This window comes from Panicum virgatum, chromosome 5N (assembly GCF_016808335.1).
Source record: "Panicum virgatum strain AP13 chromosome 5N, P.virgatum_v5, whole genome shotgun sequence".
Lineage (NCBI taxonomy): Eukaryota > Viridiplantae > Streptophyta > Magnoliopsida > Poales > Poaceae > Panicum > Panicum virgatum.
In genome coordinates this window covers 57,526,777-57,541,839 of record NC_053149.1, presented here as the reverse complement: position 1 = coordinate 57,541,839, position 15,063 = coordinate 57,526,777, and the positions used below count along the sequence as shown (strand labels likewise).

The 15,063-nt window shown below is 51.0% G+C and overlaps 2 protein-coding genes across 2 annotated transcripts; one reads left to right on the top strand and one right to left on the bottom strand.

The window, feature by feature from the left end:
• Positions 1–2,780: 2,780 nt before the first annotated feature.
• LOC120674352 (calcyclin-binding protein-like) lies at positions 2,781–6,008 on the top strand. Its single transcript, XM_039955525.1, has 5 exons — positions 2,781–3,041; positions 3,197–3,328; positions 4,125–4,364; positions 5,566–5,625; positions 5,716–6,008. Exons 1-5 carry the CDS (start codon positions 2,925–2,927, stop codon positions 5,818–5,820), a joined length of 654 nt encoding a protein of 217 aa, XP_039811459.1. The 5' UTR covers positions 2,781–2,924; the 3' UTR covers positions 5,821–6,008.
• Positions 6,009–6,428: 420 nt separating this feature from the next.
• Positions 6,429–10,432, bottom strand: LOC120674297 (katanin p60 ATPase-containing subunit A-like 2). The gene is made up of 12 exons (XM_039955464.1): positions 10,283–10,432; positions 10,039–10,182; positions 9,869–9,924; positions 9,031–9,096; positions 8,837–8,944; positions 8,404–8,470; positions 8,127–8,211; positions 7,752–7,912; positions 7,489–7,590; positions 7,172–7,394; positions 6,883–7,035; positions 6,429–6,800 (listed from the first exon to the last, which is right to left on the bottom strand). The coding sequence occupies exons 1-11, from the start codon at positions 10,283–10,285 to the stop codon at positions 6,890–6,892; spliced, it is 1,161 nt and encodes a 386-aa protein (XP_039811398.1). The 5' UTR covers positions 10,286–10,432; the 3' UTR covers positions 6,429–6,800; positions 6,883–6,889.
• Positions 10,433–15,063: the final 4,631 nt, after the last annotated feature.

The following is a 15,063-nucleotide window of genomic DNA, read 5'->3' as shown; positions in this document are numbered from 1 at the left end:
GCCATCGATGATGTGCGGTTGGTTAAAAAGAGGATTGTGGGAGTGTTTAGTTCATTTTGCAAAAACTTGTAAAGATGTAAACAATGCATTTGAAGTATTAAATGAAGTCTATTTGCAAAACTTTTTGCATAGATGGGTTGTAAATCGCGAGACGAATCTAATGATGCTAATTAATCCATGTTTAATCAATAATTAGCGGATGGTTACTGTAGCATCACTATTGCAAATTATGGATTAAGTAGGCTCATTAGATTCGTCTCGCGATTTACAGTCCATCTATGCAAAAAGTTTTGTAAATAGACTTCATTTAGTGCTTCAAATTAACAAGATTCTGTTTCACTTTAATGCGTTTACGGCTTTTTTGCATTTACATGTAAAGATCTAAACAGGGCCTGTGTAAGCAAAAAAAAGCATTTGATGGTTTGATCGGGGCTCACGGCGTTGCATGCCGTCCACAACTAACATTACCGAAAATCATGGACCAAATCCAAATAAAATCGCACACCCAGCTCCTTCCTAGAGACAGCCTGTGTGCATGCATTGCACGCTGCACAAGCACAACACCTCGCCACTGGCTTTTCCCGTCCCTCCCCTGCTACGACTACGCCTTTTCCCTTGGGCAGCTGCCTGCCTCGGCCAGGACTGAGTGAGGACTGTGGAAGCTCGCTAGCTGCATCTGCAATGCTGCACTCACAAACTCCAACAATGATATGCAAACGCATATATGCCTCCGCTGTGGCACTGTGCATCGCCGAATGGAGCTCCAACATTATGAGGAGAGAGGAGAGGTAAAAAAATGAATCACCTCTCCTGCTATGCATTTCGCTGGGTGATGTATTTGTTTTTGCTTCTTCCTGTTGGAGATGATAATTTTTGCATGGGTCATGCATTTACTGTGTACGAGACAAATAGAAGAATGTCTATCCCATTTTGCATCTCCTTATTGGACTCAGTCTCACTGTGGCCTCACAGGACCGAGGGGGAAAAAAGCAAAAGCGGAACAGACCGGTGCAGAGCATAGGTGCAGGCGTGCAGTGTGGAATGCAAAAGCGGGGGCCGGCCGGGCTAGGGCAGGGCTTGCACGGCTGGGGGGGGGGGGGGGGGAGGCGCTGCCCTGCCTTGCTTGCCCGTCGCGTGCGGTGGCGCGGGGCAGAGCGGCATGTCGCTAGCTGTTGGCGCCCTGTTGCAGTTGCAGAGGCCTCTTTCTGCGGCCTCCGTGGCCCGCGGGAACGTACGTCCCCCTCCGGCCCTCGCCGCTCGCCGGCGTTCCTATCTTTTCGTCCGATGAGCTCGACGTGTCTGGAGTCTGGACCCTGGGCTGGGCTCGACGGCGACCCGCCCCGCGCTGTTGCCATTGATGAGGACAGCCTGCTCCCGCGCAGGGCTGTCGCGCCTTACCGGAGACGGGGCTGCTGCTGTGCTGCCACCTCTTCTAGCCTGCGTGCCGAGAGCGGCCTCTCGTGCCGCGGCGTGGCATTGGCATCCATGGATGACGCGTTGCGATGGCCGATGGCTGAGGACCGGCCGGTGGGCACGAACGCGTCAGGCTGCGCGGGCCGGGACTCGAATCGTTTTGGCGCTAGCGCTAACCATTTTCGCTTTACTGCCGATGGACGCCGCGCCGGTGGCTGGCTGGCGGCCGGCCGGGCCGGGCCGGGTCGAGTCGCCCGAGTGGTTGCGCCGCTTTATTGGCGCCGCATGTGTCCCTGTCCCTCCGACGAAGATGCCCGTCCACCGCGACCATGTGGCGTGATCGACGACCTCACATCTCCTGTAGTACTGCTCACCCAAAGCGCCGCCGGTCTCCGTACGTGCACTGTGCCAGTGCCACGACGAGCTGCTGAGCTAGCGATCTACCATAATACGTCGATCGCCTCATCCCCGTACGTAGTACATGTTCGTACGATCACCTGAAATTATGACAGCGCGGTGGAGTCGTCGTCATCGGGGCCGTTTTGTGTTGCTCACTCCATGATGGGCATGGATCGATGCTGTGCTAAAGTTTTGTAGCTACCATGTACCAACACGGGATCTGAAGCACGCAGGTGGCGGTGCGGGTGATCGGGAAACATGTGCGATGCCGAGGTGTTTTGGTCACAGGTCCAAGTACGCACGCACGTAGAATCGTTCCGGGGCCTGGGGGGTGATGAGACGATCACTGTACATACAGCACCTGTTGCAGATAAGCTTGCAGCGCAGGGCACAGTATACACGGCCGCGGCTGTAGTTTCAGCAGTTCTTGCGAGCGAGCAGCACTCGGTGTTAATGCCGCCCTGCCCCGGTGACCCGGTGTAGCTGGAGCGGCCGCCGCCGAGAGCGCATGGTTTCGTCTGGCTTGGGTGCCACGTTGATTGATTCAAGTGGAGGACGCGCGCGAGGAGCAACGAGGGGGGCACCTCCCTGATCTGCCCGACAAATGATTGCCCGAACTGTTTTTTTTTTTGTTGAGAGAAACCGGGTATTTCATTGATCATTTTTGGTGATTACAGCTCGTTTTACAAGAACACCTTCAAAAGAAAGAAAAATTACATCTAGGTCCTTGTAAAAACCTCCCGGTCCCGGCCTTCCTCGCCAGTTCGTGGGTGCTTCCCGGGCCAGCGAACGGTGCTGGGCTAGTCGGCCCGGTGGCCATCCCGTCAGCGGGGCTCATGCGGCCCGTTAGTGCAAACCCGCCCTTCGCGGAGGGCCAACGCTCAACCCTTGTTCCCGGCTCCGGCCCATTTCTGTCTGCGAAACCGTCGTCTTGTCTCCCCACACCTCCAGAACCTTCTCCCTGCTTCCAAACCCGCACAAACCCTTCATAAGCCGGCGGCAGAAAGAGGCGGCCGCCTACACCACTGCCCACAGGCCACAGGCCGCACTGCACCGAAAAGACGAGAGGCTGCGAGAAACGAACGCCAGGAAGAACCCAGAGCGCCCCGGAGATGTCGGCGGAGGAGCTGCGTCTGGAGCTGGACGAGCTGAGGCAGCTCGAGGGCCTCGCCAAGCGCCCCCGCGTCCAGTCCCTCCTTGCCAACGAGATCCGCAACGTTGAAGCCAAGGTTGCATCTTCCCCTTTCTTTTCTTTTCTTTTCTTCTGCATTCATTTCTTCTCCCCCATTTTCTCGGTCTCCCCGCCGATCCCTTTCGACGCATCGCTGGATTCCGATTCCATTCTTTCGATCCTCAATTTGCGATGTCTGATTGTGATTGGCAGTTGGCGAAGGCAGCTGCACCAACACCCGAGCCGCAGGCGGCGGTTGCGGCTGCGACTGCGCCGGCACGCCCTGGTTTGAACTACGTCACGTTGGGGTCCTTCAGCTGGGATCAGGACAATGACAAGATCAGGGTACGTTGTTCATGAGTAGACAGCCTAATTGTATAATCCAGCATGGCGTTTTCTTTTACAAATTCGTATAGTCTGGCGGAGCTTCTCAAGGGCCAAAGGGGCCATGGCCCCCCTGGCTTTGCAACTTTTGCACTGGATGAACAGTGATTTTGACACTGTTGATTACTGTAGCTAAAGGATGGCCCCTCATTCTTCTGAAATCACAGATCAAGCTCCGCCTCCCAAGGCATTAGTCAATTAGAAATACCCTTTGTTTGGCTGGCAACGCTTTCATTTTGGATCAAGAAGAGAAACTGTGCATTAGGTGAAAACTACAGCGGAGCAACGTAACTACGATAAATTGCCTGCCAGTATTTTTCAGTGTCAAGGATTAGATATCAATAACCATCTTATCTGTAGCAGAAACTGTTGTGAACAAAATTTTATAAAAATATTTCTTGTCTTCTAAAGAAACCGTGCTCATCTTTTAGTGTTCCTCCAGTAGTCTTGGCTCTAAAGAAAAAAAATGATGTGCAACAAGTGCGAAAAACTACTACTAACATCAGGCAGATTGCAGTTGTCATGAAGCTACTACTACCTTAAAATGTTACTTGATGCATCATGATGATTTTGCTGAAGTAATATGATATTAAGTAAATTCAAATGAATTCAAGCGATTTCTTCAGCTCAATTAATGTGGTAAAATTTGTGCATAACAATGCCGGTCCACTAATTAACTTGCTAAACCAATGTACATTCACTGATGTCTTGTGTTGTTGTTTCATAATATTTTTGCTTCGATTGTACCCATCATCAGATTTATATTTTCCTGGAGGGGGTTGAGCAAGAGAAGGTGGAGACTATATTTAAGCCAATGTCAGTGGATATAAAGTTTCACAATGTTAATGGCAAGAATTATCGGTGTGCCATACCAAAGCTGAACAAGGAAATTGTTCCTGACAAATGTAAGGTTGTGGTGAAGCCTACAAAGGTTGTTGTTACCCTCTGCAAAGCTTCTAAAGGCAACTGGTTAGACCTGTACTTCAAGGAAGACAAGGTACTGAATGTGTTGAACTAATATAGTTTTCTTTGTGCCATTCATGTTTCAGATAATTCTAATCTTTCTGATATTGGATTGCCCTGAACGACTAAAAAGTGATCTGTGGGACATTATTTTTTTATTGATTTTGCCTATAGGAAACTGAAATTTCGTACTTAGACAAATGCAAATACCTAATAGAAATCACATGGATGGATAGTCCAGTCAATTCAGTCAGCTATGTTTACTTCTCCTAAATTGAGTATCCTGTACTTAGGAAAAAAGAACTTCGACTTAGTAACAAAAAACTTACTTACTGATAGTGATCTATCACAAGGGACTGATAAACTTCTGTGCATGGGCGAGTTTTGTGTTATCTTGATTGCTGGTACAACCTGCCAAGTTCAGTTTACGTTATTTTTTGGATCACAGCGCTATCTTCTTCTATTTCAGTCTTTTATTTGTTTACATCTCTGGTGAAAATGGCTCAAATGTTGGGGAAAGAAACATAGTTAGAAGCTCTTTTTTTTTTGAAACTTATACAGCTCTAGGTGAGGTTATTTTCTACACTAATGCAAAGTTTCAAGTTTAAATTTGATAATCTCTAAAAGATGATAATGATAAAAGACGAAAATTGTGTATTTAGTAACATTAAACTCGAACTTTTGCATAAATGCGGAACATAAACCAGCCTAGGGCTGCAATGTCTCATATTTGATTTTGAATACTTTAAGATATGTTTTTTTGATGAATTTCTACCATGTCCAACCCTTGTTATCTGGCCTCTTGAAGTTCCTTTTCAGTGTTTCATACCGACAAAGAACTTATTTCTCCTTTTGCCATTACTAGCAAAAAGTTACTGGTGCTTTTGCTCACTTTTGTTGGTCCAATCTGTGGAACTAGGTAACAGCAATATGTGCAAATCCTAGAACACATAGATGGGTTAGTTTGTCGTAGCACTTGTCTGGATACTGCTTGGCTGGTTAGGCCAATCTCAGTGGGAGTGTCATGAGCATTAAATATGCTGACATGGCATAAAAGAGAGAAGGGGGAGTGTCATGCGATGTGAGAGGAGTGTCATCACGACACTCCTCCGGCTCAGTTGCCTAGTTTACAGTCTTGGTAACTGTGACATGACACTCCCCACTGAGACTGGTTTTACATTACAAAAAAATAATTTGTTAGAACTGGTCAGGCTTAAGTCTCTTTTTGTTGACAGTTCAAGCCAAGCATGGACAAGGAGAAGGATCCAATGTCTGGAATCATGGACTTAATGAAGGTATATTTTGTTCCCCATTCCCATAACTTAAATAAAGAAGTTTTTTGTGAACATTCTGTGAATTATTAGTACATGGATTCGCGTGTGCAGAACATGTATGAGGAAGGTGACGAAGATATGAAGCGTACAATAGCCAAAGCTTGGACCGACGCCAGATCTGGGAAAACGACTGATTCATTGAGTGGATTACGTTGAGATGGTATAAAATGGAGACTGCGCTAGCCCCTGCACAGTGTGTTTTTGATGGTTGAAACAGCGTTTACAATGTGTTGTAGGTGCTAGTGCTGGATTGTCATATTTCTGAAGGTGACATGCGAGAAATATTTAAATATATCCTTCTGAACACAGAAATGGTGTGAAGCTCCGTGAAAGTGCTATGCCCCTCTGTTTGCAGTGCCGTACTTTTTGTGAATGTGTGACGCTGCTGATTCATTCCGCTTGTCTTATCGTGTGCCTCGGCGCCTCGCTTCTCTATGGTCTGGTGTTGCCTGTGCAAGCAATCGTCAGACGCGGCGAATGACGAAATGCTGTCCCCAACCAGCGTTAGCCATGGCAAAGCCCTGGACGTGCAGGGCAGCCAATGGCAGGCGACTGCCGGGGATCAAAGGTGGACGCGGGCGAGCGAAGGGCCCCTGCGTCCGGAAGCAGCCGACCGCCGGGTACCAGCAGTGGACGCGGGAGGCCGGGATCAAGGAACACGGACGACGAGCGGCTCACACTTGAGAACTGAAAATCGCGGAAGGCCGTTACCCGTCAGGTGAAATCTTGCGCCTGACCGTTTCCATGAGTATCTTAAAGCTTGGTTAACGAGTTGGATATCGTAATAATAATAAGAACAAGAAAATCTAGACCTGCTCGCATTCAGTTCAGTATAGCTATTAACCAGGGTACATCTCTGAAGGTACCAAACATTTATTTGGACACGCAACCAAACATCGAATCAACGTTCTGCTCCCAGATCAGAGGCTTCGTGAAAATCTAAGCCTGGCTAAAGACATGCATAAAAAGATGTGACCGCAGCCTCAATCAATGATGGTGAAATTGCAATCAACCGAGGAACCTAGTTACCGGTCCAACCATTTTGACACAATGTGACCCCCGTCAACATGGGAACTAACTGATGTGCACGGGGAGCATAGGTCCATTCCACTACCATGGCTGAATGGAACATCAACCTGCAGAGATAAGCTGAACATCAGAAAGGAGAAGGGAATCACAGTTTTCATTCAGGCGGGGCAGATTTCGTGCAAATCTTACCTGATAATCAAGCATGCTCTGAACATAGAACCTGGCTCCCATAGTCCTGGTTGAACTTTTCATAGCGATGTGCATGGAGATGGGCTGATGGTCTAGTGTTCCTTAAAGCAATTTCTATATCTTCAGGTTTCAGAGGCCCAACCTCAGGCAGTTCTGCACATCCAGAAAGAACCGCAGAAACGAGTTATGTAGATGACGATAGATGGAACTCTAAGAATCTATATTTTAGTTTTTAACCAATGTCAATGTGGGATAAATTGCAGTAAAAATGATAAGAACCAAAACTTACCTTCCTCCGGCACCAACTCATCACTGGCTTCAAGAACTGACATGAGACGTCTCAGTGGTTGCATGGCAGCTTCTTTGCACACAAGACGAATATCTGAACCAGAGTAACCTTCAGTCTTCTCAACTAGTACATTATACGGGACCTCTAGCTTTGAGGTAGTTGCTGGCAGAAGTTCCTCAAACATTGCTTGCCTTGCTTCAGCTTCAGGAAGCGGTACAAGAATCTGATGAACAAAAACAGAAACAGAGATCACATCAGTCCATTCTGTCATCTGCTTTACATGATAATGTAAATTCGCTACTAGACAGTAGACTAACCCGCTTCTCAAGCCGGCGCAGCATAGCGGCATCCAATTCCCATGGTAGATTTGTAGCTGCAAGTACAAATACCAAGTCGTTTGTCTTTGTCAAACCATCCATCTGCAGTAAACATTGGCATTGGCATATAAAGAAATGTTATATTTGAATCTTGACGACTATTTGATGGCACAATTTCAAGCCAAGAAGACATCAAATAAGAAATCAGGTATTACAAACTAGGGTAGCTAATTTATACTTGACATCTCCAAACAAGCAGTAACCTGAATAAGCAGTTCAGTCTTCAAGCGACGACTAGCTTCATGCTCACTACGGGCTTCACCACGCTGGCTGATAATGGCATCTATTTCATCTAGAAATATTGTGGATGGTGCATGATGCCTAGCAAGCTCAAACAGAACTTTGACAAGCTTCTCTGAATCTCCTGCACTTGCATAAAAAATATTTTATTTTTCCCTCACAAAACAAAGCGTGTTGACATTCAAAAATTGCACTGGAACAACACATATGTTCTTTGCTCTCAACTTAGAGCTGAAATTTTAATTACATAGGTCAAAGGGACAAAAGAGAATGTAAAGAAATGAGGGAGGGAGGTCGAAACAGGAGTTGGGGCCTTGCGTGGTGTCAAGAAACCATACCACGCCATTTGCTGACAATTGATGATGCTGAAATGTTGAAGAAGGTGGTTTTGCACTCAGTAGCGACCGCTTTTGCCAGCATTGTCTACAAAAACAGGAATACATTAAAAATGATAGGCTTGTCTTTTTAGCAACATTACAATAGCATAAGTGCATGATAATATACATCCAAATGATCCAACCACAGAACTATCACTATAGATGAAAAGGAAAACAAAAAATAAGGCATAGCCTCACTATACATGACAAGCGTATTAAACTGGATTCATGTACAGACCTTTCCTGTCCCTGGGGGCCCAAAAAGTAAGATGCCTTTCCATGGAGAAAGGAGACCAGTGAAGTATCTGAAGATAGAACAAATAGAAAATGTATATAATTAGTGAAAAAAAAGGAAAGACTGGTGCTCATTCATATGTCTTTCCATTCTATCTGGTATCTCTACCATCCAAAATATACAATACTAAGCACCAGAATGTTCTATATATTCTTCACTAAATTTGATTAATGTTCCAAAATAGATGACCACTGTTTTATACAAAAGAAGGTAAGAATGGTGTATTAAAGTTTGCTGCTTCTTTCTAGCAGCAATGGGTTAACAGTTGTAAAAATTATGATGAGAGACCAATATTATCCTTAGAAACATAATTATGATGAGAAACTAATATTATCCTTAGAAAAAAAATTCTTTCAGCGCGAAACAGCTAACTTACTTTGGGTACTTTATGGGCATGACAACTGCCTCTTTTAGAAGGCGTTTCGCATTCTCTAATCCTTTGATGCTCTCCCATTTCACATCTGGACTCCCACGAATAATATCCCTGTAAGGTCAAATGATGGTATAAAATGTTTCCGTAGTTAAACGATACCTTCCCTGATTCATGAAGCCACAGAGAAGTTAGAATACCTCAACAATGTCTCCGCGAGATTACGCATTTCAGCTGACTCGAATGGTGGAAGAAGGGGCTTCTGGCTGCAAAAGTTACCACCACCACCAAAAGTTGTTCAATAAGATGTGTTTGAAACAATTCAAAGTTATCCATGAGAAAACATTATTTCAGACATAACAATTCTGAAATACACATGATAAAAAAAACTTCAGTAAGTAGAAACACTATAACTTGCATATTAGTTAGTTTGGCTTACTATGCTATCCTTTCGAATTATTCACTTGGGAACAAATAAAATTCGTCATTATCTGATATATTTCAGCACAAAACTCCTACTGGAAATTGCCCCCTTCCCAGTTAAATTCAAAAGGTTCTTGAAAATCTGCTATACCTCACCAGATATGTTGCATGTTCTACAGATCAATTTGTACAGTACGTAGTATGGAATTGGCAAGAAGTAAGGCAACTGGGCAAGGGACCACGATCTTTGAATCCCGTTTTTAACTATATTTGTCACATGATGCTACGGCGCAAAAGGGACTGCATTGTGCATTCAAGCCATTCATGCATTCAGCAAACTAGCCAAAATTGGGTTGAATCAGCACTCGTTATCTATATCTGGTGGTCAACTACATGACAGATATATCTCTCTGCCCGTTCTCCAGCAAGAACATTTCGAGCAAAATCAGTGCACTCACTAAGTCAAACCCTCATTCCGAGCAAGCTACAGCAATTGCCCAAACGTACAGCTCGGGATCTGTTTATAGCAACCCCGCATCACATGCAGCGTCAAAGACGCAATGCTTGAAGATCGCAGCACCGACAGTGTAGAGTAAGGTAATCCAGAGCTCTCACATCACATCGGCAGCCCCATCGCGGATCGCGGCAGCTCGGACCTGGGTCTGCCTGGCCTGAAACGAGATAGTACGCGGGATCAATCAGCGGACCAGAACCAGCGAGCAACACCCGCATGCATTTGGGACACCAGACAGGATCGCAAACAGGCCTCTGGAGGCAGTACGCACCTGCTGCTCGAACTGCTCGTAGACCGCCAGATCGGCGGTCCTCTTCGGGGCGCTCCCGTTGGCTTCGCCGTTGGCGCTCCCGTTCTGCTCCGGCTCCCGCTCCTTCTTGCCCCCGAATCTGGACTCCCAGAACCCCTTGAAATCCTGAGGAAACGGAGGGACTCGAGTCAGCAGACCGCGCCGGAGAGAGGAGGGAAGCGAGAGACGGCGGCCGCGAAGCAGGAAACCCTCGCTGATAACTTGCCATTGCTCCGCGGCGGCGCGCTTCGGCCGTTCGCCGGCTGCCTGCCTCTGGGGCCTGGGGGACACAGCGAGCGAGACGGAGCGGAGCCGACGAGTGGTGTCCTACTGTCCTCTCGCTCGGTCCTCCCCGGACACTCGGGAAGGAGGGGCACGGGAACTAGGGCCCTGTTACAGATCCGATGGGGGTGTAAACGCAAAAAAAAATTTGCAAAGGAATCTAGGTAATTTGAAGTACTAAATGAAGTCTATTTGTAAAACTTTTTACACAGAAGGGTTGTAAATCGCGAGACGAATTTAATGATGCTAATTAACTCATGATTAATCAATAATTAGCGGATGGTTACTGTAGCATCACTGTTGCAAATCATGGATTGAGTAGGCTCATTAGATTCGTCTCGCGATTTACAGCCCAACCATGCAAAAAGTTTTGTAAATAGACTTCATTTAGTAATTCAAATTAGTAAGATTCCTTTGCACTTTTTTGCGTTTACGGCTTTTTTGCGTTTACGGGGTGGGAACTAAACAGGGACTAGGCCTTGTTTGGTTGTACTAGAAATCTAGCACGCACACATCCCGAAAAAAGAATCTCGGATGCATAAAGCATTAAATGAAGTCTATTTGCAAAACCTTTTTAGGGATGGGTGTAACTTTTCGCGACGAATCTAATGACGGTAATTAATCGATGATTTGTTGCAGTGATGCTACAGTAACCATCCTCTAATCGCGCGATCAAAGGTCTCATTAGATTCTTCAGGGTCACTAGTGCGGGGGTTCCGAAGTTGGTTTTGTAAACTGACTTTATTTGACATCGTAATTAGCAGTCAAATGTTACTATTCCTAGCGCTAGGAAGCAACCAAACAAAGCCCTAGTACCGTGACGGGACACGGAGGTGGGACCCGCCATTCTTTGTCGAGAGATCGACGAGATCGGAGGGTATCCGATCAGATCCGGCCAATCGCCATCGCCTCCACGCCACGGGACGGCACACTCGTGTGCCACATGGGGGATTATTCAAACTCCCCCGACCGAGCAAGCAAAAAACCTTCCCGTGTGTTTGGTTGCGGGATCAGTGGGTTGGGTTGGCTCCAACCCTCATTTTGAGAACGGAGCCAACCCATCCATTGTTTGATTGCAGATTTGATTTTGGGGATGGAGTTAACCCATCACATGTTTGGTTGAGGGAATTGGAATACGGGTTGGATGGCAACACTAACTCCGTTAGTGGGCCCCACATGTCAGACTCCTCTCTATCCACTCGCCTCGTCCCGCCGCCGCCGGCGCGCCCCGTCCCGCCGCCGCCGCCGGCCACCTCGGCCCCCGACAGCGCCACCTCACCAAGTCGCCCGGACCTCGCCACCACCGCCGGATAAGCGCCCGAGCTCGCCGCCGCCGCTGGATCCGCGCACGGCTGAGCTCAGGGTCGTCGGATCCACACGCGGCACCGGCCCGTCCCTCCGCCATTCCACTGCCGCGGGGCGGGCTCCGCCGCCGCCGCCGGCCTCGGCCGCCACAGATGCGCTCCGCCCGCGGGGCAAGTAGGCCGAGGTCAGGGGCCTTTTCCGCCCGAGCTCACCGGCGCCCAACTTGTCCGCCGGCCCCGCCCTCCTCCGCCATCACAGCCGGCCAACCCCGTCCGCCGCCACAGCCGGCCGACCCCACGCGCCGCCGCCAGCAGATCCGCGCGCCACTCCTCCCGCCATGGCCTCCGCGCTCCAACTGCGCGCCACCGCGCTCGCGTTCGCCTTGGCCGCCACCGCGCTTGAGGTCGCCGCTGCCGCGCTCGAGGTCACCATGGCCGCCGCGCTCGAGCTCCGCGGTGCCGCACTCCACCTCGCCCCTGCCCGCCGCGCTCGAGCTCCGCGGCGCCGCACTCGACCTCGCGAGCCAGGTGGTGGACGGCGAGGCCGGGACGAGCGATCCGAGCGACGGGTTAGGCGAGACAGGGCGGAGGAGAGAGACGGGAGGAAGATAGTTGTCGAGAACCACGATTAGGGATACCCTAACCGGGGTACTAAGATCGCTTAAAAACGCAAACACATGTTAAGGCGACTGGGCCCACAAAGGCCCACGACCTCCCTCCGATCTAGAAGAAAGAAAAGGACTCAAAGAAGCCCAAACATGCGGCCCACCAACACGGTGCGGCCCATCCACGCTCCCCTCGGACCGCGGGGTGATCTCCGCCTCGCTCGAGGGCTCCCGTCGAGACCCCTCGACTGTGCCCTACATCTCCGCCTCGCTCGAGGGTAGCGAACCTACCCTCGAGCGGGCGGCCACCCCTCGGCGCAAGGGACAAACAGCCCTGCTGCTCACCCGCCCGTCGTACGGAGGCTTTAAGTGCCGACCACTCCTCCACAGTGCCCAGGACAGACGGTGTCAGACCGCCATTTCCCACGATGGCTGTGACCGAAGTCCCATCCGCCAACTCCGGTCACTGCACCGCCATCCCGGGCGCTGCGGCGATACAGTGGGACCTGCGACGCGGGACGGAGCATGCCCGGCCCTGCTCCCCGCACTATTCCGCCGACTCCGGCCGTCCGGACTCTACGTCATCACACGTATGGCCCCGGGACTACCTCCTGCTTGGGAGGAGGTCTGGTGCCGCCACGAGCCCCTCGGAGAGGGACGCCCATCACTCGCAGCCAGGAGCCCGGACCTCCCCCCTCGAGGGGTCCGGGACCTCCACGTGTCTCCCGGACCTCCTAAGTATGCACGTCAGCACTCCGTCCAGGGGGTCCGGGACCGCCGCGTGCCCCGCTGCTACTGGAGTACACAAGATCCTGACCCACAGGGCCCATGGAACGCTACATCTGGAGAACTGTACGCCCTACAGTGACGACCACTCCGCCTACGGGGGTTGGCAGGACGCCGGCGCGATCTCCGCAAGAACAAGGACGATGGCCAGGACGATCGCCACGCCCAACGCCATGCCCCATAGCGTACTTCTACAGTGTTTGACCACTGCACCCCCGCAATTCGGGGGAGGACATCGACTTCCACATTCCCTCACTCATGTACGTCACCCCTCCTTGTGACTATAAAAGGGGGAGGCGGGCTTCCTTTAAGGGGGGACGTTTTGTTGGACATCAAGGACCCAGTCATCCACACTCACGATCATCGCACTCATCTCAACCAACTGCTTTCCATGCAGAGACCTGGGAGCTTTCCTCCCTCTCTCGCCTCGCTTGTACCCCCTACTACAAGCACTTCGGGTGCGAGATAATACAATGCACTCGCACACCCCCTTTGCTGGACGTACGGCCCCGTGGCCGGAACCAGGATAAACTCGTACGTTACTGTGTTGCCTCTTGCATCAACATCTGGGACGAGGAAACACACAGCATTTACTAGTTGGGGTCCCGACCCCCGGGTCAGGACACCGACAGTTGGCGCGCTAGGTAGGGGCTCGCTGCGTGACATTTTCTCTTTTGCTCCCATTTGATCTCCAGGGATGGCGGGCAGATCCAACCCATATCCCATGGGCGTTTCGGATCCGCTCCCAGCGGTGTTCATGATCTGGTTCGGGAGTCTCGAGTTCAGAGCAACCGGCAACGGTTACCTCATGCAGCTCCTCTCACCCAGACGCAACCCCGTCCCTTCGACTTCACCAGCCCAGCGCAACAGGCGCTCGGGCCAGTGTTCACGACAAAGCACACGCGGAGCGGCGCCGTGCGGCACGCCACAGCTCCCCCACGTGGGTTGAGGCTGGCATGTCGCAGCTTAGCATCGCGGCCAACGGGGCCACCGCCTCGTCATCATGTGCCTCGGCGTCGTCCGCGCCGCCACCACCATTTACTGCAGCACCAGTACCTCCCAGGGGGGGCTCGACCTCGCCTTCGCCCTTCCCCTTCGGAATGCACAACGCTGCCACCTACGCCTCTTCAATCAGCACTAACTTCACCGAGTATGAGGATCTGTCGGGTCATCATCTTCTGTCGGTCCGCAACCTCATTGCATCGTCTCCCGACGAATCCTACCCCGAGACGGCGAGCTCGATCGCCGACGACGTCAACTTCTTCATGAGCAACTTCACGGCCTAGGAGGCCGAGGACTACTCCGGGGTCCGCGACCCCGACGCATTCCGCTCGATCCAACTCGCGACGGCCTATTGCCTCACTTGCTCTGAGGACTCCAGCGAGGGGGATTATGATCCCGCCCGGGAGTGCTTCATGGCAGATCTTGCGGACGAGCAAAACGACAACGCCCTGGGCGACGATGGGGACGGCGGGGTGGACGCACAGGCGAACCCACCGGTGGTTCCGCCTGCGGCCCCTTCTTCTTCGTCAAGCTCAGCGGCGCGGCAAGCCCAGCTGGCGCAGCTCAAAGAGCTCCAAGCCAAGCTCGACGAGCAGCGTCGGCAGACCCAGGAGCTGCGCACCGCGCTTGAGCAGCAGCACTCCGCACGTGGTGCACATGCCCAGGCGGTGGCGCGCGTTGCCCGGGAGCGCATCCTGGCCGACGACAACGTCGACAAACATCCGGAACTGAAGACGGCCGGCGAGAAACTGGTCGATGCGGCCTACCTACTCCAAGCCATGCCCGATCCATCGACACCTTCGGGCCGCAACCTGCGTCGCGAGGCACAGACGCTCATCGAGCAAGCTGCTGTGCAGTAAGCCGAGAGCTCTGCGTCTCACATACGCTCGAAAGCCCTGGAGCATCCCGGTGGGACTGCGCACTAGGGCCACGAGGTTTCGGTACACACTCCACCAGCCGCAAAGGGCAAGGCAGCCGTAGCGCCCGGTGCGAAGGCACCCTCGGTGCACGACCGCATTGTGAGGCCT

Excerpts from the sequence above, each read along its gene's own strand:
- LOC120674297 (XM_039955464.1), bottom strand. Across the intron at positions 7,913-8,126 it reads AATTGTCAGCAAATGGCGTG|GAGATTCAGAGAAGCTTGTC; the intron begins GTATGGTTTCTT and ends ATGCAAGTGCAG. Across the intron at positions 7,395-7,488 it reads TGCGCCGGCTTGAGAAGCGG|ATTCTTGTACCGCTTCCTGA; the intron begins GTTAGTCTACTG and ends TTTGTTCATCAG.
- LOC120674352 (XM_039955525.1), top strand. The coding sequence starts at position 2,925 with ATGTCGGCGGAGGAGCTGCGTCTGGAGCTGGACGAGCTGAGGCAGCTC. Across the intron at positions 4,365-5,565 it reads TGTACTTCAAGGAAGACAAG|TTCAAGCCAAGCATGGACAA; the intron begins GTACTGAATGTG and ends TTTTGTTGACAG. Across the intron at positions 5,626-5,715 it reads GAATCATGGACTTAATGAAG|AACATGTATGAGGAAGGTGA; the intron begins GTATATTTTGTT and ends TCGCGTGTGCAG.